Source organism: Mesitornis unicolor, unplaced genomic scaffold (assembly GCF_000695765.1).
Source record: "Mesitornis unicolor isolate BGI_N332 unplaced genomic scaffold, ASM69576v1 scaffold6231, whole genome shotgun sequence".
NCBI classification, from domain to species: Eukaryota; Metazoa; Chordata; class Aves; order Mesitornithiformes; family Mesitornithidae; genus Mesitornis; species Mesitornis unicolor.
The window spans coordinates 63,792-91,005 of record NW_010161598.1 but is presented as its reverse complement, the minus strand read 5'-3'; the positions used below and the strand labels follow the sequence as shown (position 1 = coordinate 91,005).

The following is a 27,214-nucleotide window of genomic DNA, read 5'->3' as shown; positions in this document are numbered from 1 at the left end:
GTCCATGGCCACAGGAGTCCTGTTTAGTTTCACACTCGGCTTAATCCTTGCCTGAGCTGGGCTGCAAGAGTATCTATCTCTGGCTCCCTTGCCTGTTCCGAACTGGAGCCTTAAATGGGTCCCAGATTTGGCTCATTACTTGCTTTGTCTGGGATTTTTGATGGATTTGGCTACTCAGTTCTGCTTCGATGCCATTGGTCTGTGCCCCACGGGTGAGGGCACAGCCTGTGCTGCGGTAATACTTGGCTCCTGGCTCCTTCTCCCTTGCAGAGCATTCCCACACTTGCTGATGCTCCCTGCCAATGTTGTAGCTGCACCCCTGCTACCTTTCAGCATTTCTCCTTTGTAGGCTGCCTGAACTGGAGGACTCAATCCACATCACAGTGGACATGTCATTAATAGTGTTTCAATGACCTTCCTTGACTGTGGGGTGTTTGTTATTTTTTTAAGGTTGTTATATACAAAACACCTCAGACTCCTGGGTCTATTGGAAAGGCATAAATCTGTTAAAGTGATAAAAGAAAAACTATCTATTAAACATACATAAAGAAATTATTACTAACATCAAAATTATAGCAGATATTACTTGTTACGTTGATATGCTTTGCAATATGGCAAAGCTGATAACAAAAAACTGGCTGATAAAAAAAGGATATAGTATGAAGGAAAATACATATGTATATATAGTCTTAAATGGTGATTTGGAACACAAGTGCACCTAATGACATGAATATCATTTTTCAAATATTACATTGTAATTGTTCAATCTATATCAAGCTCTCCAAATACATACTCGATGCTTTTCAGTGCGTGTTCTCTATTAGATGATCCATGAACAGCATTAGACAAAATGTCTTGTGCAAATTGATCTCGAATTGTTTCAGGAGAGGTCTCCTTTGCCACTTCTGGATTGGTTGGACCCATTAGTTGCCTCCACTCTTCCACAGCATTTTCCTTTGTTAAGACCATTATCACTGATGGGCCACTGTAATACCAATACAAAGAGAATCTTAGACTATTCTGAGATGCAGATTTCACTTTTACTTCTGAAGTGTCATTAAGGGTAATGGTAAGCATTACACTGTTAAAATGTTTGTATTTTAAAATTTATTTCTGAGTGTTTTGTTTACAACAATATCCTGTATTTGAAAACCAAAGAGATTATGATGATCAGCTACTTGATTTGGACTTTTTGTCCTAAAAAGATTCTCACACAATAATTTCTGAAATAAGACAGTACATACTGTTTTATCAACAGCTAGTCTAACAATATTATGAGGAAGATATTTTCCTACATGGGCTACATGGGAAGAACAAGGAGTCCATCAAAAATTGTTCTTTTTTTCAGGCCCAAATCAAATATAATAGTCACTATCCATAAGTTTGGAAAAGATTGTAAATCTTCTTTTGAAAGGAAGAGTACTCCATGCCAGAAGCCACTAAACTTGCCAGAAAGGGTGACAGAGTGTAAAATCCTTAGTCTACTTTGGGTGTATGGTGTTCTGTTTGCACTCTAAATTCAAAGTTATGATGTATACTTACATACATCAGTATTGTATAATGAGACACTTAGTCATAAAATTCACTAGCTGATCAAAAAAAGCTTTTCCTTCATGCTCCTTATAAAACTGTGCAGCCACTTCATGAGTTAAAGCTTCTTCTTTAATCTTTGAAATGGTAAATCCAACATCTTTAACTTTTTGCATGATGTCATCTAGAAGAATAATAAGCAAGCTCATTTTTTCTTGACAGAAACAGCTTAGATGCAAAAAAAAAAAGTTTAAAATAATTTAGATGCAAAAAAGCCCTTTAGGGGCTCTGGATATAGGGCTTTTTTAAAAGTGGCAGCAAAAATCTTTAAGGTAAGATTCTAAATTGTACATAGAGTACTTTTTACTTTGACCTTTCCTCCTCATTCCCTTTGCCTAATGGCAAGTTAAACCAAGAATTGGAATGCATCTAATTGAGCAATGATCGCTTTGGAGTCAGTAGAGATACCTGTCTGAAATAAGTAACATGAATTTGGAAAGCTTCCTCCTTCTTTGACTTAGAAGGGTGCTGGATGGCTAGTTTGGACAAGTGCCTGCCTTTTAAACAGTTTAACTTAGCTAAAACCTCTCTCGCTTAATTTCACTGCCATTCTTATGAAGAAAGAGACATAGGCAGCTTAAGCTAAGGAATGTCACATTTGAAACCTCAACGTGTATAATGCAAGCCCAGTAAAAGCATTTTTCTGCACAGAAAAAGCATTTCAGAGAACAAAAGAATGCATCTAACATTATCTACTGCAGAGTGCGTTGCTTATATTTTGTAGAAATTACACCTATAGGCATAGGTCATACTTTCTAGATCACTTACCTTTATGATTCTTAGTAGCATCCAGTTTGATTGCTGCCAAAGTGTGTTGCTGAGGGAAGAAGAACTCTAATTCCTTCTGAGCATCATCAAGTGTAGAACTACCATGCAGCTGATAAATAGGTACGTCATTGACTGAATACTCTGCACGTAAACTAGGAGTCGTTAAAAGAGTAAGTTATTTAAAGGAACAGGCATTTTGAGCTTCAGCTATGTCTAGCCTTAACCCAGTAAGTATAAATTAATGTTGAGCTGCTACTTAAGTTCTTGATAATGAATCTGTAGGACTAAGAAGCCTTCATTGTCTACAGAAAGAACAATCAGCATTTTAATTAACCCCCTGAAATATGAACACCTTCCCTCCCGACTGTCATCTTGCTATATTTCCAAAATAATGCCAGTTCTTGCTTAACAGAATACCACTTCTGTCAACAGCAGGTAAGAAGAGACCACAGCAGTTTCTTCGAACAATACAATAAGCAGGTAAAACTAAGATGTAATTTATAAAATGTGTAGAAGAATCTTAGTGATAAATAAAATACTCTACTGAAGGAAAGCTTTCATTAAGATAAGGAAATAAACATCTGTTCTAAAAAACGTAAGAGTGTTATTTCTAGCAAAAAAATCTGTAAAAGCAAGAAATTACCAGTATTTTTTCTCTGGCTCAAGAGATTTTCTTTCACTTCAATATCCTTTATAAAGCTCAGATTTTCCTTAGGTTTAGTAGCCCTTATTTCTCAAAAATTGCTATAGTCTCTGCGTGCAAAACAACACATCTTCCAAAAGCTTAACAAATTGCAGAAATTTATCTCAGTTTCCAGATGATGGCACTATAGTTACATCAGCTGGTATGTGGTATTTATTGAGATGAGGAATGTGAAAGTAAATTGGAAGCTGTGCATGATGGTTTACTATTATTAATTATTACCTGTTTGGGTTTTTCCTCTTCGCCTCTTCAACAACTTTTGGGCCTAATAAATCTCTCCAGTGTGATATAGCATTTTCTCGTGTTAGAGCAAGTACAAGAGTTGGACCACTGTAAAATGGGAACACTAGCATTTAAAAAAAAGTATTTAACTCTTTGTGATTTGTAAAATAAATTTTATTACATATAGTACAGGCCAGGAAAACGAGTCTTAGTACTGGAGGATTTTAAAACTGATCTCTCTTTAAACAGCTACAGTCTGATGAAACGTTATGGGGCTTAAACATGAATTTAAAGTTCAGAGTTACTGAATGTTACCACAACAGCAAGAATATTATAGAATGTCTTTACTATTAGACCTTAAAATGCTGATTGGCTCCTAAGCTTTTGTATTTGTTGCAGCTGTGTCCCAGCTGCATATGAAGGCAATATCCAAACATGATTTCTCTTTCCTCCCCAAGGAATCCAGCGCACAGCCTGCATGAAGATTTCAGAACTCTCCTACAGACAACCTAAATGCAGCCTTCCAGAGCAGAGCTCTACTGGTTTCACCCAAATCAATGAAATTGTCTACTGACTTCAACATATATACTTCCGACACACATAGATATGGAGTAGCTAGTAATTTTTAAAAACCTAACTTATTTATCTGCTATACTCGGGAATTATCTCATTAACTGAAGTTGTCTGATCCTCTTTTGAGTTTTACTGAACTCTCAGATCCATGGGTATCTTGTAGCCATGTATTATTCAGTCTAATTACTCATTGTGAAAATTTCAGTCTTATTTCTAGGTCCACATTCTCATTTTTCATTCAACGTACCTGGTCATTTGTTCTAGAAGGACTGGGAAGTAGTCTTCATCTACATGCTTTTTGTAAAATTCACGTGTTTGTTCTTCAGATAAGATTATTTCTTTCTGCATTGCTATTTCAAAGCCACGAGCCTTTATTCTTTTCATGATAGAATCTGTTTAAAATATTGAAATAATGCTGAATTGCCATCTATTCATTCACTTGCGAAGAAATGACACAGGCTTTCCCATCACATTTTTACAGGTAAATAATTTCCTAACTGAAGCGCAAATAACTAATTTAAAACAACAGCTAGAGGGCTTCAGTAGTTGCCTGGAACTCAGAAAGCTGATGTTCACCTTCTAAAGCTTTCTCTCACTTTAGAAACCTCAGTAGGAATTCCTGACTGAAAAACATGATGTGGATTACTATCACCTACACATGGACTGCAGAACTGCTGCTCTAAGCAACATACCAGATAACAATCAAGAAAATAAATACACAAGGAGGTCAAATTTGTAGTCTTTCAGATCTCTGTGTATAGGTTATTTCAAGTACACGAATTCTCAATTTAGAAATAAAAATGCTATCTAGAATCTAGGAAGAAATGCAAATGTATGTCTGAGAAGTAAAGTAAACTTGTTTGTATGGAATTTCATGCTAATGGGGTAGATTTTTTTTTATTTCATCTGTAAAGATGCTGTCTGTATAGACCTGCCCTTGTGAAGCACTGCCTTATGCAGCATAAAACATCCTGGGTCAGATCTTTCTTAACTTGTCATTAATCTATCTTGGACCTGCGATTCAAGGATAATATAAGCTATTTTATGATGATGTATGATCTCCTGTACTATACTTTGAAAATGCTAGCTTCTCTGAAAGGTCTTGTTGAAACATTCTATCCAAATTTACAATCTAAAGATTTTATTGAAAAATCAACCAGAGGAAGAAAATAGCATTGACACTTACATCCTCAATACATAAAACATGTTAACAATGTAACATTTTTCCTGACAAAGATTACTGTCCACTTAATGCTGGGGAGTCAATATAACCTAAGAACATTTCATTAATAGATTAAGTATTCTTAAAATTCAAAATATGAGACTTTATATACCCTAGAATAGAAAATGTAGTTATTAACACACACCTTGTCTTTCCTTTAAGATACAAGGTCTAATTAAGGCCAAAGTCCTTTCAGCTTTTTGGTCTGTCTTCTTTGTATCAAAATTTGGGAAAAAGAAGGCAAGTTGTCTGCTGGCATCTTCTATGCTGTCTTGCACACCACACATTTTTAATACACTCTCAGTTTCCACAGTTTCTTCCAAACTAATGAGACACAAAGTAATACAGTATTTAAGTCACTGCATCCATGTGTTAACAGTTGACTTCTTGAAGATGTACTTTCTCAAATTTTAGTGAAACACAAGTATAGAATGCCAAAGTTTTTATTAAATTCAGACTCATGACTAAAGTAATATTTCTGAGATAATTATTAATCTTCTCATAAAGTGCCTTGCCATGTGCTATGAGAGAGAAGCCTTAGCCATGCAGCTTTTCTAATTCTCCTCTAGTTTATTCAAAACAGTCTCTCTGTTTCACTAGACAAGTGTACAGTGCATAATGAATGATCAATAAAAGGATTGTGCTTAATTAATGTACAGCATGATCATAAAAACAATAGCACTACAGAATTGTCTTTAACAGAGATACGTCTCATTATTACTTGCCTGTATTTCTAAGGTTTATTTAGCTATGCAAATGCAGTCACTCTTGACCACTTACAGAAAGTGTAATATTGCCCAGTTGTACTAAACTAGTACAGAAAGGGATAGAGCAGGCATCAACAAAAATATCAATTATTATGACAAGTTCTTTTTTTGGAACAAAGTGTTTAAATTCATGTTGCTTCAAATAAATCTTTTGTCTAAATATAAAGCTTGATCCAATATTTGATTTTTTGTGAACACTCTCTTTATTGTCTGATGATGCATATACAACTATCATCCTCTTTAAAATTCTCTACAAACACTTGGCATAGGAGAAAATTAGACATTACAAGATATCATGATTGTGAACAGCTAACTCTTACAATATTTTTATGCATCTTGGAGCAGGGAGGGGACAAAACCCAACCCATCCCATTTGTTTGCTGGCTTTTACAGAGTGGTCCCAGGGAGCACAGCATGTTTTAGGTGTCCCATAGTCTACCTTGGGCCCCATCTACAGCTTCTCAACATACATAGGAGTTAACACGGGCAAGAGCACAACACTCAGTGAGCAATGCTGGCAATCACTTTGTCTGGGTGAACTTGTATGAAGTGGAATTGCACTGACTACATCAGCTTTGAAGTGTAGCACTGTTCCCATTGGCCTGACAACCCATTCAAGGCCAGTTCAGAAACAAGAGATCAGTGCCCTTTGCTTGTCAACTTTACCCAGGAAGCACGGAGTTTCTACGTCCCCACAGGAACTGTGATTGCACCTCTGGTGATGGTCCTGTGAAGGACCGGGTGAAGAACTCTGCTCCCTGGACCCTGTGCACATGGGCATGTGAGCATCTGCAAGAATGCACCTTGGTTTATGGTGTGCTCTGAATACTGTATCACATATACATGTTTTCACTGGTAGTTACCTGTCTGGCTTCTCAGCCTGAGGCTCATCAGACACATTCTCCCTCAATTCATGTAGTCCTTTCCAGAGAGGAATAGCCTCAGTTCCTTCTTTTTTTAGAGATTATCGAAGTGTGGCATGGTCCACTCATCATGAATTGAACAAAATCATCAAAATCAGGCTAAAACCCATAATTTTTCCCTTATAAATCACAGGAACTCTGAATTTATTGTCAGAAATGAGACGACCATCCTTTCCAAAGTAATTCGTAATTCCTGTTCTAAAAGGGCATTTGTATACATAACTCAAAACTCAGTCAAATTGTCTGGGAAGTTTTTTGATCAGTCATTTGAGACAACAACATTATAAAATGTCTAAAAATTAATTGAGATAAAGGAAGCCACAGAACTACATTAAGCAAATACCACATGTTTTTCTAGGTTAAAATGCAAATGACAGGAGTAAAGAAAATGATCTAGAAAATGGATGTGATCAAATGCAATGCTTGCAGTAGCACATACAGTGTGATATAACAAACTGCAATATGGTTCCATGCATAGTTTTTGAAACTAAAAATAATGTAGCTGGCTGTAAATATAGAACACTGAGATATTTGCAAAACATCTGTAGGCTTTTCTTTCATTCTCTTTTCTATGTTCTTTTCACTCCCTCCGTTTCAACCTTCAATCCTATGAACATACATTTTTGTTGGAAAATAACTTTTAAAGTTGTTATGAGGTTTTAATCTTTTTTCCTTCTTTGTTACCTTTTTCTTCACTACTGTGAATTTCCTCAAACATCTCGCCTCCTTTAAAATATTTCACTAAATCTTTTCTTTACCAGTCACCGTCATTTGATTGTGAATGACACACTTTAACAGTACGAGGATGAAATATTCAGATGTATGCTTTCAATTCATAGTTTTTCTCTTTCAATTACCTTCATATATATGCATACACTTAACCCATTTCCCAAGATGAACAAACTTAAAGGAGATAGAATGAATGCAAGTACAAAAACATTTAGTACGATGCATAAAGGGAGTATTTATACTGTTGTGGTTCCAAAAGTACACTTGCTCATGTTAGAAGAAATAGATATGGCTATTAGATTTAGCTGTCTTGGATCACCCAGCTTCATCATCAAAAGAACCCAATTTCTGCTTTCAGTTATATCTGAAGGTCTATTGCCCTGAGTCTCCATTCTTTTGTAATAGTCAAGTTCTGGACCTTCAGCAAGCTTGCAGACTATTAAAGCAGGAATAATTTTGCTCACTGAGCACAAAGGAATCTATATTCTATATTGTCACTTTAACAGAATTATTTTTCAGCTTAAAATTACACTTTAAGAATGGCAAACCATTGGCTTCTCAATATTAATAGGTCCCTCTGGACCACTTCTGATAGTTCCTGGTAGTTTTGTTATTCTCCCTGTTCCAATCTTGGCTAGGATCTGCTGTGGTGTAGTAGTATATATCAAACATTGCAAGCTTTTTCTCTGTCTTTGTTCCTCCTATGTCTCCCTCTACACCTACGTAATCTCAAATTCGGCTGCTGTTCCCATGAAGATGACTTATTTTTACCTTTATTTTAAAACTGCCTCTGTCTAAACTGCAATCCCAGCTTTGCCAAAAAGAAGCTATTCACTATTCCTTACATGCTCTTGTTACTTTGTTTCTTAACCATAGTGCAGCTATCTGGTGACTACTATCAGATTTCTTTTTTTTCCTCTGGCTTCAATAGAAAACGTCTTGTCTCAGTCTCATCCATTTGGAATACCACAGAGACTTTGCCAGCTTCTCCTTTTGATTATGCCAACACTCCCATTGATCCCTTACAATGGTCCCTCTAATATCAAACTAGTTATCTGCGTATAATTCCAGCCTCTGTCTATCTTATGGAGATCTTAAATAGGAGAAAGTATAAATATTTGCCAAGCAGCTTCATTTTTGTGATTCGGATCTGTAGAGTTAACTTTAGCTGTTATAGTACCAAAACACTTGACAATATCCAGGTGCTAGTTTGCTAGACAGACTACTACAATTTAATGGTGACCAGCATAATTTCATTGTTTACTTGAACTTTGTGTCTGTCCTTAGCTGTTTGTTGTCCACTAATATAAGATAGGGCCAGAAAAGTAAACTTCAAAGGAGGTGCTTTCTCCTTCTGTCTGTACACGTGCTTATTCACAGTACTACCCTGTGATAAAAGCTGTAAAGAAGAAAAAAGTTATTTTCCCTCTGAAAGAATATGTGTCAAATAGATACATACTGTCATATAGATGACACTGGATTTTGGTTTTGTGCCACTTTTCAGCATCTAACAGCCTATGTTTAGGGCCATGCCTAAGGGTCGTATGCATGCTGATAACAGAAAGAACTACAAATTCTTTTGGTATTTGATTGGAGTTCAGTTTAATTTAGTTGGAGTGTTAAAGTGCTACCAAATTAAATTTGTATGAGTTGGTAAGAACAAAAGAGACCTAATATCTCCTTTCTTCTATGTACTAAATCTGCATTAATTCAGTACTTCAGCATACTAAAAACTTTCAAGACAGAAATTCGCAAACATAGATAGCTACAATGATATGTTTTACCTGTTCCTTTTACTTAGGTTTTTAGTTTGTTTTTACCTGTTCTTTATTCCGGGCATAGAAGACTCTGATTTGCTCTTCAGTTAGCATTTTCTCCTCTGCTGCTTCAATGCCAAATCCTGCATTTCTAATCTGCAATCATTCTGTTATTACTCAGCAGCATTTGAAAATGGATATATACATAATCATATGTTATTTTAAATCTAAAGAGTAATTGATTTTGTAAGCTATCTTAAGTTTAAAGTTCTGTAAAATGTTCCAAATGTAACTGCTATGTTGGTCTAAACTGAAGTTTCACCTCTTCAAAGCACTTCACTATATTCAGGATTACAATGCCCACTAAGTTAATGTTTGTGAAAAATATAGTGCAGTTCAATGATGTTCATTCAGCAGTTAGTAATCCCTTTAACATTGAATTTAACACTAAAATATTGTTTTAACTATTATGAGTGATTATTATGCAACCATTATAATCTGAAAATGTTATTGTAAACTAAATTATAATTATAGTAGTGGTATAAGTGTGTACCTGCCAACAATTGTACAAGGCTAAAGTACCAGGCTTTAAAAAACAGCAAACTGAACAAAAAAATCTATTTTATGATTATCTCTTTTAAGTTACATTACTGCACTAAATTCAAGTATGTGTAAGAGATGCACACTTACATGACCTATATCAAAATTCGTAGTCCACTGCTATGAGGTTTATGCCACACACTGATATTTAAACAACAAAGGCACTACCCAGCAACCTCTGTGACGCTGCCAAGTGTTTCCAGACTGCCTTGACAAGGCTGAGTGTGGAAATAGTATGTGCAAAGACAGAGCCTACCAACAGCTGCTCAGCTCCAGCTAAATTGCTTTCAAGCACTACCTGCTTTTTTTTTGCCTTTACTGAGCTTCATCCCCTTCTGGCTAAGGTAGGGTAATTGCAGAAACAACCTATAAACCCCTCTGATTTTCTTTCCTGCAAAGGTCACTGGCCCTGTCCTAACACTTTTTAAAAATAACATAATTTTATCTTGATATTTAGTGTTATCAGGCTTTTTTTGTAACAGAAACAGTGAGAAAATCCTGTATTTGAAATTAGGATTACTATAGTATCATAGTCTGGAAAGCAAAATAATATTTCTTTCACTGTGTGATGGCTTAAACAAATACCGTATCCTTGGATGCACCCTTGTGTACTTGCTAGAATCACATTATTCACTACAGGAACAAACATTTCACTACTGACAAATATTAGTGTGCAATTACTAGTGCACATGAATTATCCTCTCTGTTTACACACAAATATTGTCATATGTGTCTGTGCACACACTCTTTTCCACAAGCAACCAGTTAGTTGGTTTATGCATGCCTACAATTCTTTAGGATGCTGTTCAAAGAATTAACTTGACCACCACAGATTCTAGTTGTCATTTCTATTGCAATATGAGGGAAAAAAGACACTTTTCTGTTTGTAGATTTCATGTGTCACTGATTGGTACATAGGAATCAATGTCATACCTCATCCATTGACATAAAATGTTAAAGCAATGGTATCAATCTGAACACCGTATTATTTCAGGTCAAAATTACCATGGTTTTATCATCCTTATCAGATAAGCATTAACAGATCTTGTTCTGAAGCCTAGGCATATATTAGGATCACCTTAATCTTACAACTTGCTACTATGCCTCTAAACTAAAGAAAATGAATGAATCTTTTCAAATTCTGCCTACCTTTTGTTTAATTTCTTCTACGTGTCCCTCTAAGACATCATCAGGTTTTATAATTCCAACAGAATATCTGACTACTTCTTTTGGAAGAGGGAAAAGATCACGTGTCAATGAATACATTCCTCAAAATAAATACACAACTAGATTTGTCATTACTTACAAGTGGCTTTCTCTAGATAATTATGCATTTTAATATTGAGATGGCCAAATAGTGGTTCCAAAAATTAAGAGACTCCAGCACTGAAAGCATGTCTTAGAGTGCAGAACCATCCCTGGAATAAACCTGATAAACCCCTGGTGTTTTGGGTAATATGATAGAACTGGTTCAAATACAGCTAAGTGTGGTAGAAGAACTGCAGTTTAAAAATGTCTCTTTGTCTAGGGAGCTCTGCATGTACAAAACTAGAAATGTGAAAGGAATTAAAATTACTAAGAAAAAATCACTAAGTGAAAACCTGGATTAATATTTGAGTTTTCCAGTAAAATACACATTTCTTGTCATAGCAGATGTTTGTTTCCTCAGCATTGTGGATGACAAAGTCATTTGCCATAAAGAGTCAGAAGAGAATATAAACTACAACCTCTTTGCAGAATCTGAGGTTTACAGTGAAACATTAGAATGTAATTCAGTCTCATCCCAAACACTGAAGAAAAACTTAATGATAGCTCTAATGGAAACACCAGACTACTCGTTTCCAGTACCAGAAAACACAGGCACCTGCACATGGTAAGGAAAATATCACCACAAAACGTTAGTGTATTATGGCTTCTGAGGGATCTCATAATCTGAAGCTAAACCCAGGCTGGAAACTGTTCTCTTTATTCTGTTGCACATTTAGGTTCTGTGGATAAGTGTGAAGGCTGTATATAATTGCTAAAGGATTTGTAATACTGTGCTACTTGGTTTCAGAGATATATCTCTCAAATCATATAATAAAGAAGTCATGAAGAGGCAGGAGAAGGGACACAATTTAGTCTGTGGCTGATCTAATGCCTTCTCAGAGGAATGAAAAGGCAAGATCAAGAAGAAGGAGAGGATGGGGGAGTTTATCATCTCAACACTGCCAAATGGCATTCTGTGCATACACGAAGCAGTACGAAGCTTGTGTAGCCACAGATAATAACAGGAGTAGAAAAGATGTTGGTCCCAGCTCATGACAAGCCTGAGAAATCGTAGACATGATACTCACAAACAGGATGGTGCTTAATTTTCAAACTTTTTGGAACCTTATCCTACTATTGTGTATTTATGCTTTTAAGTCTTTAGCTCTCAAATCTAATCTGGTAAAAGAGTTAATTAAAAATAATCTAATAATCTTCACAGAATAACTCTTCCAATCCAGGCACTAGTTTTACACAGGAAAATTCCCGAAGTCTGAAGGTTCCCAAAAACAGAGTGAAAATACTAATTATGACAGTCCGATATCTTAATTCCTTACAGAAGAACGCTTCCTTTCAGTTTTATATCCTCAATCATAGCCACTCATATTATTTATTCAATCAAAGGAAGGTCAATTAGTTCTTGAAATACCCAATTCTTAATCAAATAACTAGACATTTGTTCTTGTTCTTTTTCTTTCTGTTAACATTTCTAAAATAAAAGAAAAATATTTACTCTCAGTTACAGTCTCCTCAACAGACTCTTCTGATGATTTCTCTTCTATGAAAACAAGCTCATCTACCTAATATAATTGCAAATAGAATAAAAATACATCACCAGTGCAAAGCTGAAGTCACTAAACACATCTGTCAGGTGTTTGCAACATTTTTATCTTAACATAAGAATATATTTGCTACCCTGGAAGATAAGCAATTCTAAGAAAGACCTTGGGTTAGCCTGATTTTCCTTAACTGCGCTACAGTTTGTTATAAGTTTCCTTTTACTGTAAGCAGAGTTCTTTGATTCCCATTTTCACTCTAAACAAGTAATGGGACATGACTATTTCCCATATCTTTATATGTTTCATATGATGCAGTAAGTTATATAGGAAAAATAGTCGTGAATGTAAAAAGATGACTAAAACATTTACGTGCTAGTGACTTTTTGCCTATCGCTCCATTTCTTGCATTAATAGGCTAATTTGTAAATCTCTGAAGTTTTCATAAAGTACCATTTAATGGAAATTTCTAAAAAAACCCCCTCACATATGTCACTCACCACCACCAACAAAAACATTAGCAAAAACACTATCACAAGCATTGAGAGAAACCATTCTAAGTGTAACAAAAATTCTCATTTGTATTTAAGTACTTGTTTTGTGAGTACCTTGACACGTTTCTTCTGTCCAGCTGCAATTTCCCTCTCTTCTTGCACTAGTTCTGTTATTTTCTTACTTATAAGAGGAGCATTTGCACCTCTCACTATATCAATAATTATGCCATTCTATAAAAGACAAAATAACAATTCCGTTGAGTTCTTGTCACTTGGTTTACACAGTTTACTTGAGTTTTGTAGCAAGATACATCTTGCTATTTTTTCCAGCAACAGGACCACTTCCTATGCCCACTGAAGTGAATACCAAAGCTACTACTGCCTCTACTAGTTCAGAATGAATCTTTCTTGCTTTTGATTCCCCCTTTCCTTCTCTATCTAATTTTTTGTGTTTATTTCTAGGCTAACCACTAATAATACCTCATTAATGTTTATAAATTTATAAAGGGGTGTGTCAGGATGAAGGAGCCAGGCTCTTCTCAGTGATGTCAAATGATAGGACAAGGTGCAATGGGAGCAAGCTGGAACATAGGAGGTTCAACCTGAACATAAGGAAAAACTTTTTCACTGTGAGGGTGACAGAGCACTGGAACAGGCTGCCCAGAGAGGTTGTGGAGTCTCCTTCTCTGGACACATTCAAAACCCGCCTGGACGTGTTCCTGTGTGACCTAGTTTAGGTGATCCTGCTCTGGCAGAGGGGTTGGACTGGATGATCTTTCCAGGTCCCTTCCAACTCCTAATATTCCGTGAATCTGTGATTCTGTGAATACAGTCAGAAGTAAATGTAAATATGGAATTTAGTATTTTTTAATTTCTATAGCATGGAGTTTTCTATCTTTTTATTTGTGTTGCTTTTCAGTGTGTGCCCTACCATGTTCAGGAGCACCATAGTGAATCTAACTGCCAGTGATTAAAGACACTACTAACTGCACTTGGCAGCGTTCAGAAACAAACCTGAAATCATCCTGAATATATCATTGTCGGCCTCTAGTTGCCGGAATTCAAATCCTAGCACTCTCCAGTCAAAAAACCCACTGCCTTCTAAGAGAACAGTGTTCTACAGTGGAGTCCTAAGAGAACAGTCTTTCTGTATTCATCAGTGACAGATAATAAATATATGATTAATTGTTGCAATTGCTCAGATATAAAAATCATATTTTTTTGTTGATCTTAAAAAACATGAAGTGGCAGGAAATGTAATTTTTTTCCCTCAGGGAAAGTGTGCATAAAATAATCACTTCAGTGTAGCCACATATAGGCACTTTACGTGACACAACCCTGGAAAACATAGTTGGGTTTCCCACTAAGTAACTACCAAAACTGTGGCTACCACAAATCTTTTGTGGCTGTATATGCAGCAGCCACAAGAAAATTGTGCTTAAAAACCACAGATTTAGGACATGGAGAACAGATTCAAATAAACAACATCTGATTATATGACTCTGCATACTGTAAAATGTACAGCTATGGTTTATACAGCTTCACATTCCTTTCTAATCTATTGGAAAAATAATGCAAAAGTAGGCAGCACATTAAAAGAAACAGATGTGTTCTACTTACAACACAAAAAAGAAACACAGGTTCACATGTATTCCTAAGCAGTTGCAGAGTCTCAATGCTGTCAGCCTCTGCCTGAAGTCAGATGAAAAAGATTATTTGCTTATGTGTGTGTACATATATATATATATATACATATACACACATATATACCTTTTTGCTCCCAAGAATACTGCAGTCTTTTGTGTAGTCTTACGTATTTTGGTGTTGCACACTCAAGCTGCAGGCTTAAACACAACTAGCAGTCCTTATGGCACTTGTTGGTGATGAAGACAGAACTGTTTTGATTATATGGGATTGACTTCCCTTTGTATTACAGCAGCTAATCACGGAAAAAATACCTTATCCTGATACTGTTTTCCCATGTAAATTATAAGAAAATACATAAATGAGGAAGTAGTCCATGCAGTCTCGACAGAAGAGATTATCCACTCTCTTAAGTTCTTTGTGACATGTGGTTGACTCAATGAAAGCACTGGAGATTACCTCTGAATATAACTGCCTGCTTTTTTGTGTATAACCAATACATGTATTTTCCGCAAAAATGCTTTGACCAGACAACTCAAAGTTTTCAGTTTTTTCATGAAAAGACTGAGCTTCGTCAACACATGGGAGGAACTGAATCTGTGAAACAAATTTACTTGCTTTAAATGTGATGTATACCTCCTATTTTATACTTCTACTGTAGAGGAATACTTTTACTAGAGTAGTTATGTGATAGTTTATTTTTCAGTTCCCTTTTTGTTCTCTTAAAAATGAAATACAAGGGAATATTTGGGGAAAAGGTGTAACAGCATTTTTCAGGGATGTAAGAATTCTAAATGTAATAATACCTAATGTACAGACTTACAACTAAAAATCATATAGTTCGGCTTTTGAATGTTTCTGCAATCTCATCAAGGAAAAAAAGGGTTGTGGGATATCAGCTCCCACTCTATTTTAGCTCCTTCCATGTTTATTACCATTTCTAATCTACCTCTCAACAAAGTCTTATGAGAAGATATGCAGAAGAAAAGGCAATCATGTCAGAATTACAATGACTCTATATAAGGACAGTAAAATAAAAGCCCTGCATATGCAGATAAAAAGATACATTTAAAATAAAATGTAAATAAAGCTTTGTACAGAATTTGCGTCCTTACCACTGCAAAATGCAGCACATCATCTTCACTAAACTCGTTCTTCAGTTTCCTGAATAAATTCAGCACAGCTTTGCAAGGACCACACCAAGCTTGATACACATCTATTACTAAAATGTAATAGTTTGGAATTACAAACAGCTGACTCATGGAACTTATAAAATGAGACACATTTATGAGTGTGTTGTAACAGTACTGGGAAGGCATTCACATGCATCTTTCAGTTCTAGTCAATGAAGGCATCAGGAGTACATCAATTAATTCAATGAATACATCATGGCTTTCTCTTTTATTACAATTACTTCTGTCATAATCTACTTTCTTCTCAATACTATTTGAGATGATTAACCAAAACAGCTATATTTCTCTCATATTCCTTTTTTATTTAATTGTTCTCTTTCTTTTCCCACTGTTGTTTTACATTCTTATTTTGAGCTTTATTCTACAGGATTTTTACCTCCCTGAGATCATACAGATAATTTATTTCCCATTACTACTACTCCATAGACATGATTCCATTACAGATTCGTTCCTTCTACCCAAATAGAACTCCTAGGAGACCTTCAAGTCATAGTTATTATACTGAGTGAACTGAAAACTGGAGGTAATACACATCATAGACCATGCACCCTCAAGAATTCTGACAAATTTACTGCTAAGTACAACTGCACAGTATGAATTTAGTCTGCACAACATTTTAGGGAAAAACTTCCACAGAAGTGTTCAACCCCCTGCCGTACAGAATACCATATTGGATAGGTATTTTCTATACATTGGTGTAAAACAGTGGATAAAATAATGTATTATATCATTTGTGACAAGTATTTGTCATAGAATATAGTATATATTGATAAAATATATACCTTTATAAATAACCTAACATAACTTTTCTTTAAAAGATATGGCACTAGTCTTGTAGATTTATGACAAGTATCTATTAAAGATTGCATTATATATAAGTATGAAAAACTGCATATACCTTCCTAATAGAGTAAAGAGAAAATAGTAACAGTACCTACTACACCTTTTGTCAGCAACATTTGATCCCACTGGTCTTGATTTGTTATTATGAGCTGAAATAAAATAAATTGACATTTTAACATGTTATAAAGGCAGAAAAAATCTATTAATATCTACAATTATGCAAGTAATTAGTATTTATACCTGGAGCTGGACTTCTTTCTTCTTTCCTGCCATTTTCCTGTGATTATAGGAAACATATCAAAATATGAAGCACATTTAACAGTTTTTTAAAAGAAAATGAGGCCTGTCTGTGAAATGCAGAATGGATTTATATGGTTTTCAACACAGTGCTGCCCTAAAAGATTTACTCAGCTGAAGCCCCTACAGCAATGGCAGTTAACATCTCACGTCAGAATTCTGTGTAGCCACGTACAACTTATTTGCATAACCCACACAACACAGCAAACAGAATAAAGTTTAGTTTCTTCATGTACTAGGATCTGCAGAAGTTTTTGGCCTCTACCATTTCACAAGCTTATAATTACTCTGTTCAGAATGGCCACAGGGACCTTGTATGGGATAACAGGTGCTGTAACAGTGGGCTGTTTCAGAAAAAATATTGATTAAAGGGCTTCAACTCAAATTACATCAAATCAAGCTCCCTGTCTCCTGGGATACATGTAAAGCAATGACTTATGTGTGTCCCAGGACTAAACTCCCAAACATCAAATACTAGTGCATTCATCATTCTGCCATTAATAAAACATGTCTTTTTTTGTTGTTGTTGTTAAGAAAAATAATTAAATATGAACTGGGCAGAAAAATAATAAAAAAAATATCACTGCATCAGCAGCTAAGGTGCAGGTTTTTAAAGTTCTTGGTTAAGACACTAGTCTCTGTCTTGGGGAAATGAAGGTGCCACCTTGAACGTCACCGCCACTGGCACTGGTATCTGACAAGTCAACCAGTAAATATATCCAGAATCTAAACTATGCTGGCATTCCCACTGAAGCTGCTCTCTTCAGATCACAGATTGAGGCTTAATGGCCAATGTGAGGACTCTTGTCCTAAAACTATTGTTAAAGTACAAAATTTTAAATAAAAACTTCCTTCAAATATTTTAAAAGAGGCAGTGGGACAGAGTAATCAGCATGGCATTAAATTCAGTCCTTTAAAGACTCTGTGAAGCTGGTGCTTAGTATGGAAAAAATAGGAAAATGAAAGATGAAAATATGCCATATTAATAGGAAATCTTCAGCAAAAGAGCATGTCCGTGTCACTGAGCAATATCAATCAATGCATTGCAAGACTAGATCTACAAAACATACACCACATACATCACAATGGGCTATACCTCCCAATTGGCCCACACATGCTCCCCAATTAAAAATGTGCAGATGTACATTCTCAGATAGCAAACAAACGCACTGCAGATCAGACACATGTTGCTGTATGCAGTGATACAAAAAAACATGTTAATCTGGCATAGTAGCTGTATGAGACAGATGTGAAGATACAGATAACATCTATACTTTTTAATATTTTTTTTGCATAACACATTCTCTCAGTAATGCAGTCAGTATTATACTGATAAAACATGAACAGACAATCATATTTTCTCCTTTGTCTATGATACTGGCAACATGCTTCTCTAACCTTGATACAAGGCATTTTGCTATCTGCACTTCAAGTATGTGCAAATTGCTACACCTCTTAACACACATTTTACAACCAAATCTGCTTCCTTGCACTATTCACATATTAAAATAGACCTGGGTGCACACTCAAGAGACGCCATCAGACATTCAAATATGGACATTCTTTGCAGATAGACATTCAACAGCTTAGCACAAACCTTCATACATATATATATGAAAATATCCAAGTGCTTGTGAGTTTTTGACATGCACCTGTGTATACATACAGACATATTCCCTGTGCATAAGCACTTGTGTATGACAGCGGGTCCCTGCACACTCCAAGGTAGCACTACAACGGACCATCTGCTCCCTACCCTTGCATTCTATGAAAATGGATAAAATACGAAAAACCACAGATGGAAAATACTCACTGAGGTACACCACACCTCAGCTTGTGCATATATGCACTCCTGCATGCATCCACAAGTACATGCAAAGACTCACATCCTTCTGCAGGCACCCAAGCATGCAAGCGAACACTTCCATTATACAGATGTGCACTCATCTGCACAGGCCCTCTCCATGAGCACACCAGGGTGTGCACATGTGTACACACGCACTCTTGTGCATAAATCCTCTTTCTGCATGCACATGCACACAGAAACATGGATAAGTGAACACAGCGCACTACGCAGGTCCCCATAACCAGGACATTCAGGTGCTTGTGCACCCAGTGGCTTGACATACACCCCTCATGACAAGAACACCATTGCACAATGGCCTGAATGCCTGCTCACTCCTAAGACGGAGGCCCAGCCCAGGGCAGATGGGCACCCTCAGCCACATGCTGATGTGCCCACCTTGCCTCCCTGCCCTGGATCAGCCACTCACCTGGGGATGGTCTGTGGCTGCCACCTGTCACCCCCCAGCGGCTGTAACTGCCACCCTGGGCTGTTATCCTGCCCCAGCACCCCCCTGGTGCTGTCTCCAAAGGACCTTTGTCCTCTGTCACCCTTTTTTTCCAGTCTGGGGCTGATGTGTCATGGGGAGCTGAGCTGTGGGGAACAGGGAGGGAGTTGGGGAGAGCAGGGGGCAGAGGAAGTGGTGCCATTTTCTGCACTATTTCCTTTCTGTTTCTCTTCCTGTAGGCAAAATCCAACCTTAGCCTTTAAAATGTAAGAAAATTAGTCTGGAGGCTGAATTAGCATTCTGCCTTCACTCCGTGTTCCTCACAAATTGTGAGACAATGTGAAATAAAAGTGATAATTTTCTGTGGAAGTCGCAGTGATCTTTCTTTCTCTTGAAAGGCCAGATAATGGTGACTACTCATGATCACCTGGTATCAGTGCAGGCCTGCGCCCACACCAGTTCAGAACAGAGTTATCCTTTTTCAGATGTAAGCTTGCATCTCAGCAGCCCCCAGAATTCACAGAAGATAAAGACAAAGTTCATTTACACATCTTGAAAACATGATTGGTCCAAAGTACAGTGTGGCCAGTTTCATATACTGAGTAATCAGCATGGCATTAAATTCAGTCCTTTAAAGACTCTGTGAAGCTGGTGCTTAGTATGGAAAAAATAGGAAAATGAAAGATGAAAATATGCCATATTAATAGGAAATCTTCAGCAAAAGAGCATGTCCGTGTCACTGAGCAATATCAATCAATGCATTGCAAGACTAGATCTACAAAACATACACCACATACATCACAATGGGCTATACCTCCCAATTGGCCCACACATGCTCCCCAATTAAAAATGTGCAGATGTACATTCTCAGATAGCAAACAAATGCACTGCAGATCACACACACCAGCTGGTGAGGATTTCTTTGTGGAGGTATAGGTTCAAGTTTGATCACAAATCAAATTTAGGCATCTCTAAACTGTTCACATTTCACATATGTGTGTTGTTCCTGATTTATAAATAATACGTGCTTCCAATTTACTTCTGAAGATCTGCCCAGGCATACTATGTGTATTGACCACATCTTAAGAAAATCTAGTTTCAGTGACTTTCTTATCACTTTTCTTAAGCTTTCAAGGACTGCTCACTGAAGCATAACTTTCAAAGCCCCTACTGAAAAGTTAGTTTTATTTTCTGAAACTAATATGAAGGAAAAAAATAAGGTAACAGCACTTAAAGGAGCTAGAATAGATGTTCTTTCTCACTGTTAAATCATCCCAAGTTGACAGATGTTCATTCTGCAGCAGTGTGAATGTGGCAACATTTTCACAGAGCTGCAGAAGTTTTTAAGGCTGAGATTGTGCTGTGCCCTAACAGCCTGGAGTAGATTGATTGGGTGCCAAGGCAGACTTCACATTCAGACCAGAAATAATGCATTTATATAGCCAACACTAAATCACATCCTACATTTTTTTTCTGGAAAAATCTAGCTTTGGAACTAGTATAAACTCTGCATTGGCCTGCTTGGAAGTAGGGCAATGCCCTTGAATAATCTTTCTTTTCCTGCATGAAGTAGGGAAACAACTTTTGAAACCTTAATAGGCTTACAAAATCAGAAAGAATTACAAAAGATGAGATATCTAATGTACCCGCCATGTGGAAGTGAAAGCCCCAAAACACAGGCTATGTCTTGGGATTTCCTTTGCAAACTGCTAGCTGCTTTATCCAGACCATTTTTTTCCATGAATATCGACTTTTTTATATATTAGGAAAAAATTTTTTTTTAAAAGAAACACTAGAATGAGATAACGTGCATGTATCAATGTTAAAAGGCTGATGCAGCCTGTTCTTTAGCCACTGTACTAGAATGGTTATATGTACACTTTGGGTATCACAAAATATTTAAAGTAAAGGGATCTCATTCATAAATTGGGTATTTTAAAGTATTAGACTTAAGAGGTTGATTGCACCCATCCCTATCACCACATTTGCAAAATTTAGAAGGAAGTAGTAAATGAAGATTGGAGTTGTGTCATTTGTTTGCTAATGAGCACATTAACCTCTTCCACTTGGGTCTCATGCTGGACATCCTTTATTGGTTGTTTTTTTTTCTGATCATCAACATTTCAGTGAGAAATTAGGTCTACATGTTACCATCTAGTAATTTTTGGGTAAAGGCATATACCTGATTAGGGGTGGGGTAAGAAGGAAGAGAAAATAAATAGTAAAAGTCTTGAATAAGGAAAAATATTTTCTCCAGCTTTTTATTTGTAAACTCTTCCTTTCTACATACTTGATCACGTTGTACTTGTGTGAATTTATTTGGGGAATACGGTCAATGACTGTTTCTTCTTTTGGTCCCTGAGATAATATTTGAAACATCATTTCTACAGAGACACAAAAGCAAGACCTTGATCTTGAAGAGGTTGTACCTTATTTCCATGTAACATTTTTCTCCCAAAGGACTTTCTTCTGTCAGAGTGTTTTAGCAGCCAACTAAAGTTTCAGTGCAGTTTGTTGATTTTATGTGATGTTCTTCAATAATGAGCACTATCAAGAAACTCTGCAAGCCTGCACTTTCAGTGGAACAAATGTAATAAAAAGATGCTTCTTTAGGTTAGAGTGTATAGTTCTGTAAAGCTATTAATTAATTTAGTGATGACATATTTAGTTTATCCAGACCAGAACTTTCAGTGGTCATTAAAATAGGCATGAGAGAAATGGGGTTAGGACTTTAATGTCTTTTTTTTTTCTGAATCAAAATGATTCTGTAAGTATACAAACTATACACAATGGATAAACAAAAATGAGTTCATGATGAATGACTACATAATTCTTCTGAGTAGCTTTAGGACTATTTCACTCCATTTTGTGCATACTACTTGATTTCAGATCCGCTCTTCGTCATGAGTTGCTAATGCCCAGAGTGACTCAGTGTCAAATGACTAACATTCTTTTACAAAGTAATGAAAATGAGTTGTAGAAGTTGATGAGACTTGTAACCCTTGAAACAAAACTAGAGATGGGTTTTTCCTGCAAGTCAGTCTTTTTATGTGCCCTAGTACATGCTCCGATGCCAGTGCCTATGTGGCTGTGGTGGCTACCTGCTAGTAAATACGCTGGAGACCTTAATAACCTTAATAATCTCTTGTGATCTCTTCTGTAGTTGTATAGTCCACATGCATGCTGGTGCTGCAGCATTTTGTGTAAGGACTTACTGTGACACACCAACTGTGTGTTCTCAAGGTGAGAGATCAGATGACTTCAAATCCAGGCAGCTACTTTCTAGCTGAAAGTCCAAGACTACTACAGGTTACAGTTGAGGAGATCTGAGGGCTGATTAATATTAGTTTTGCCCATAAGTGGTAACTAACATAACGGAACTGACAGCTTGCTTTCAGAGAATGATGTGGCTCTGTCAGTGCTAGATAGTATATCCCCTTAATTTTCCCTGAAGACAACATGCATTATAACCTTAAAGGAAGTTACTAATACATAAACTTTTGCACACTTTGTAGCACAAAAGAAAGGTTCATGAATGCCAATGTGGAATGCATAGAAAATGTGCAGATGAGAAGAAACTGAGAGAATTTAGTGTTTTAGAAGTCTTGACACATATGGACATCAATCCTTTTAAGTAATGTGGCTGCCACCTCTGGGACTTGGTGCCCTGGAGCAAGAAGATTGAGGATGTTTTAGTCTACCTTACCCTAGAATCTTAAAGTGATGTGAATGACAGAACAGCGTGGTTAATAGTTGTGGATGTAGTATACATGACAATGTATTTTTTAACTTCTGTCTTTGTTGAGGTTTTTATTTGGTTTTGTTAATTTGTGTATAAATATTTCTACATATTTTTCATTCCTTGTTCATATATTGGTTTGTCGTTTGGGTGTATGAAACATGTTCAACATCTTACATACGATTTGTAGAATAGTAGACTATTCTAGTAATATGGGTTCGTCCTTTGTAACTCTAGTAAGTGCCCACCCATTAACACAAAAGTCCAATGAGAAAATATAGGTGTTATTCAAAAGCTCAAGTAGTTCTCATCAAAGACATTGGTAACTCTGATCTGGATGACATCTAGGCCAACTGACAGCAGACTAGTAGTTTGCTCTGTGGCAGTCTCAAATACACTGATTCACCATATCCATGTACAGTTTTCCATTACTCATGTACCCTGGTTAGGACTCTACTAAAAGAGAGGTAAAGAAGATTGGTCTTTGGAATGAGATCTGGAAAGTGTGGATAAGAGAAGATAAATTGACTTGAAGCAACTTCTGGTATATTGAAGTACCAAAATCCATGATACCAGGTAAGAAAGATAGATTGTAACCAAGGTTCACATAAGTATTTTAAATCAAAGTTAACTGGTAAAAATACAGAGGTGGTTTCCAGTTTATCAGATCTAAAGGTCTTCAGAGCCTAGTTTAAGGACCTCCAGAATAGTTAACACAACTGGGCTAAACTCAGACCCCTCTATATTTTATAGAACTCCAACTAGCAAAACCTTGTTACGTATTCCTCTTTTGACTGGAAGATCTTAATCTGCAGAGACAAGCTGAACAGGTGTATGTGAAAAGCTTCAGCATATTCATGATTGTAAGTCCCAGCAGGGCAGGAAAAATACAAGATCAGAAAATCACATCTTCTTGATACATTAAGGTGAGAACCAAATTATGCTTGAGGAAAGTTTTAGGGTTTTAAAGAATACCAGACCTGAAAATATGATGGAAAATTACATAAATACTTGAATTGTGATGTAGTCCAAGCAGAACATACTGCTATTTTCCAGTCATGGGACAGGCTAGTATCTGCACAGCTGTATGGGTAGAAAAAATGGTAGTATATTAAGTACTGTTCCTTGCTAAAATAGGAGTGGAAATTAAACAGCACAGTAAAATAGCCACTAAAACTTTGCCAGAGACTAATTGAGGTATGTTTTTTTCATGGCAAGAATGAATAAAATAGCCAAGCAGTTGCAACAAGATTTGGCTACTGTTAGAGTTTGGTTTGGTTTTGTATTTAAATTCCCTACTAATTGCCACTATGTGGTTATTTAAAAGAAAAAGTAAGCTTATAAACAGGAAGAACATACAAAGCAGTGACAGTTGAAAAGATCACATTGAGAAGGCTAAATCTAAATGAAATTTTGTTAACTTGTTCTGAGTCTAAAGAATGGTCAAAGGAGTTGAAACTTTTTCAGGCTGTATTCATTCAATCTTATGTAGGAAAAAAATTACGCTGAGTTATTCTCTTTGTTGACTCTTTCAGACTCTGATCCAATTCATGCAAGTAAGAAGACTATATATTTCTAAACAATTTTCTGTATAACTGTTCAAAGATAATAAAATGATAAGGATTAGAAAGAAAGTCTTGATACAATGTCTGCAGTCATCCAAGCATTTAACCAACCATAGCTTTCAAAAATATACCCCAGACCTTAGAAGACTGCTGGTTAGAAATGGCAAATGCCAGTGTCACAATCAGAAACATTTTAAATGTTAAATCCTGTGTCAGATATCACTTTAACGTTCAAGGGTTTATGCTGGTTCAACTTATCTAATTGATGCCAAGTCGTGGCTCGTGCACAGCATGTATCTGCATATAGAAATACTGCACAGGCCAGCAGTTGCCAAGCTTTCACCTGGCATAGTCCACACTTTCTTTACTAAGGGCTTTGAAGGATAAGTGCCATGTGCCTCCCCAATGTATGACAGAAGCATGAGATAAACCGCAAATGGTCATTTCTGTCATATAATCCTGTGGATGGGAAAAGGAAATCTGGGATTTGATCATGTAGTAAGTGATCATATGTCAAACAAGGTAGTCATTGGGAGAGAGAGTAATAGTCACTTGTGAGCAGAAATGGGAAGTTTTTACATTGCTGGTGATGTATTTTTATCTATAGATGAGGGGTCCTGCTGGAAAAGGATGCTACAGAGCAAGGCTATGGCTGGATGACTCATCCTATTTGTGAGCTGCAGCTTGGGTTTCTCCTGGGGTTTCCAATACAGCATGTGCTAGAGGATCACAAGTCACCTCTGAGTCATCTCAGAACCAGATTTGCCTCTGTTGCTGTGGTTTCCTTCCTGTGCTCCAGCTGTACACAGTGCATGTGTACACTTCATATGCACAGGAGTTGCTCCCAGTTGTAAGAGGCGCTATTGAACATAGACCAGGTGTCAAACACCCTGCCAGTCTTCACCACAGAAGTTGGAGGGATAACAAACAGTTTTCCCCTGTACTGATCTTGAACACAAAGACAGATAGGAACCATGCATATTTGCATTCATATAAGTGCTGCAGATTCATTATCTTAAAATGTACACAGTAATTCACAGATTGGTAACAGCCATGCGATCCCATATGCTGTTCCTAGTACAGATAGTAACATGTCCTAACAATTTTTTAATTAAAAAAGATTTCCTGGTTGAAGATAGTCCAACAAAGAAATAAAGTGAATGAAGATCCATTAGAGAACCAGGGATTTATATTTCAGAAATATTGAGGAAAGCTTATTTAAACTACTTCCCGATTTTTTTAACATTGTAGTTTCTATTCACCACTTTTCTTTTTTTTTCCTCCCTTTTTTAACAAAGTCAGTTGTTGATCCCAGTAAATTATGCTCACTGATCAAATTCACTGGATTTCAAGACCAAAGCTGATGAATTTCAGCCTCAAGCCCAACTACGATTTTATAATCTTTTCTATTTCAATGCATATTTTAGTTCTATCTATTTATATAAATATATAAATGCAATGAAACGGTCATCATACCTATCTGGGAGAGTTTTGCCAATAATTTCTTTTAAATTATTCAGTCTTCTATGCCTATAAGATCTGTATCATGCTGCTGGCAGCTGTTTGATCCTTAAATGAGAGAGGGTCTAGCTTTATTTAAATTATGAAACAAGATATAAAAATGGAAATCTTTTTAAGAATAAATAAATAATCTTTCAGACATTCCCAAGAGGACATATTAGTTTCAGCTTTTTCCTCTGTAAACCATTAAAGTAGTGTTTTGCTGTACTTGTGTGTCAAATTCAGTATTTTATAACTATCTTAAAAAGAACAGGTCTATTTGTCTTATATAAGTATCTATAAACCTAGTTTTACCTTCAATTTTGAGTGCATTCAATGATAAAATTAGATTTAAAATCTGATTGCACACATTTTTCACCAAAATCTGTTCAATATTCTCAATTATCTCTAGTTAATATATCTCATAAATATTTTATAAGATTTCATTGAATCAAGCTCAAAACTTTGAAACTTTTCCATACAATTCTACTGCTAATTCCACTTTCCCCACTTTGCCTGAAGTTTCAGCATCTGAAACACACAAAGAAGCGGGAAGGTACTTCAGTTACAAATGGCAGAAATATTGGGTTGATGAAAAGTAATTGCGGGGTTTTTTTCTGGGTAAATGAAAGGAGAATTTTTAATGGGAAACAAAAACTTTATTAAACAATACACTGTCCATTTTATTCAATTACATTTTGGTTTCTTTCAGGCAACTTCATGATTCCATGCTCAAAAAAGTTCTTATCTATTTCGGCAGAAAACAGTTCCAAGAATGAATTGATATCCTCATCAGCAGTGAAGGTTTTACTATTCAAGGTGTTTTGTAAAGACTGAAACAAACGGTATTCTGATGGTGCCAGGTCTGGAAAATATGGTGGATATAGTAACACATCCCACCCAAGATGCAACAGTTATTCATGAGCAACCAGGTTTGTATGTGGTCTAGCGTTATCATGGAGAAACATAACATCTTTCACCAATTCTAGA

At 36.3% G+C, this 27,214-nt stretch overlaps 1 protein-coding gene across 1 annotated transcript; it reads right to left on the bottom strand.

Annotated features, from left to right (window-relative positions):
- Positions 1 to 762: 762 nt before the first annotated feature.
- NME8 (NME/NM23 family member 8) lies at positions 763 to 17,105 on the bottom strand. Its single transcript, XM_010193369.1, is given in 16 exon segments — positions 763 to 985; positions 1,570 to 1,714; positions 2,359 to 2,510; positions 3,284 to 3,391; positions 4,104 to 4,248; positions 5,224 to 5,402; positions 6,709 to 6,794; positions 6,796 to 6,867; positions 9,318 to 9,410; positions 11,004 to 11,080; positions 12,616 to 12,682; positions 13,267 to 13,383; positions 14,773 to 14,844; positions 15,912 to 16,018; positions 16,924 to 16,981; positions 17,073 to 17,105. Coding segments are annotated over 16 exon segments (1,734 nt in total).
- Between the last annotated feature and the right edge of the window lie 10,109 nt (positions 17,106 to 27,214).